General features: G+C 50.7%; 1 protein-coding gene across 1 annotated transcript in view; it reads left to right on the top strand.

The window, feature by feature from the left end:
• The window catches only part of PV10_04684 (uncharacterized protein), a gene marked incomplete at both ends in the record, with an annotated part of 3,662 nt that extends 2,935 nt beyond the window's left edge, over positions 1–727 (top strand). The window contains one exon of the mRNA XM_016369258.1: positions 23–727. Coding sequence (XP_016225046.1) covers positions 23–727 — 705 coding nt within the window. The remainder of the gene's footprint in view (positions 1–22) is intronic.
• Positions 728–1,019: the final 292 nt, after the last annotated feature.

Raw genomic sequence — 1,019 nt, 5'->3', positions numbered from 1 at the left:
AGGCCATGAGAGGGTCGTACAGATACTGCTAGACGCAGGGGCCGATGTCAATATCCGAGGAGGACAGCATAACACTGCATTACAAGCCGCAGTATTTTTTGACCATAAGAAGGTCGTACAGATACTGCTAGACGCCGGGGCCGATGTCAATATCCGAGGAGGATATTATAATACTGCATTACAAGCCGCATCTTATTATGGCTACGAGAAGGCCTTACAGATACTGCTAGACGCTAGGGCCGATGTCAATATCCGAGGGGGGTGGTATAATACCGCACTGACGGCGGCATCATTGAATGGCCATAAGAAGGTGGTACAGATACTACTAGACGCTAGGGCCGATGTCAATATCCGAGGGGGAGTGTTTAGTAACGCTCTAACGGCAGCGTCGATCGACGGTCATGAGAACGTGGTACAGATACTGCTAGACGCTGGGGCCGATGTCAATACTAGAGGATGGAGTGCACTGCAAGCGTCGCAATGGTGTGGTCAGGACAGAATGGAGATCGATACAGAGGAAGAAGATTATGGCAATGCACTACAAGCGGCGTCGCTACGTGGCCATGAGAAGGTGGTGCGGATGTTGCTGGACGCCGGGGCGAATGTTAATTGTGGAGGGTGGTACGCACTGGAAGTGGCGTCGCACCGTGGCCATGAGAAGGTGGTGCAGATACTGCTGGATGCTGGTGTGACTGACCCGGGGAGAAAAACCTCCGCCGCGACCTGAATGTGATATCTATTGATGCTCTCAGCGTGTATGTATAAGCACAACCGTCTCGGTGCTCGCGGTAGCGATCGCCAGGGGTAGTTGTGGATACAAACTTCAAGTTGGCAAGTAACCTCTGGTGGCCAGATTATCTTATCAACGATGGCCCAGCAAGTATCGAGTATCCAGTGAGCTGTCCCAGAGAGAAAGATACACCCATTCTTTGTTTCAAATGATATGCATCCTGCGAAGATAAGCATATTGCATATAATCGCCTCCTGACTAGGATCCACCACAGCATATGCTATAGTAT

Source organism: Exophiala mesophila (genome assembly GCF_000836275.1).
Source record: "Exophiala mesophila strain CBS 40295 unplaced genomic scaffold supercont1.3, whole genome shotgun sequence".
NCBI classification, from domain to species: Eukaryota; Fungi; Ascomycota; class Eurotiomycetes; order Chaetothyriales; family Herpotrichiellaceae; genus Exophiala; species Exophiala mesophila.
This window is presented reverse-complemented; position numbering and strand designations above follow the sequence as displayed.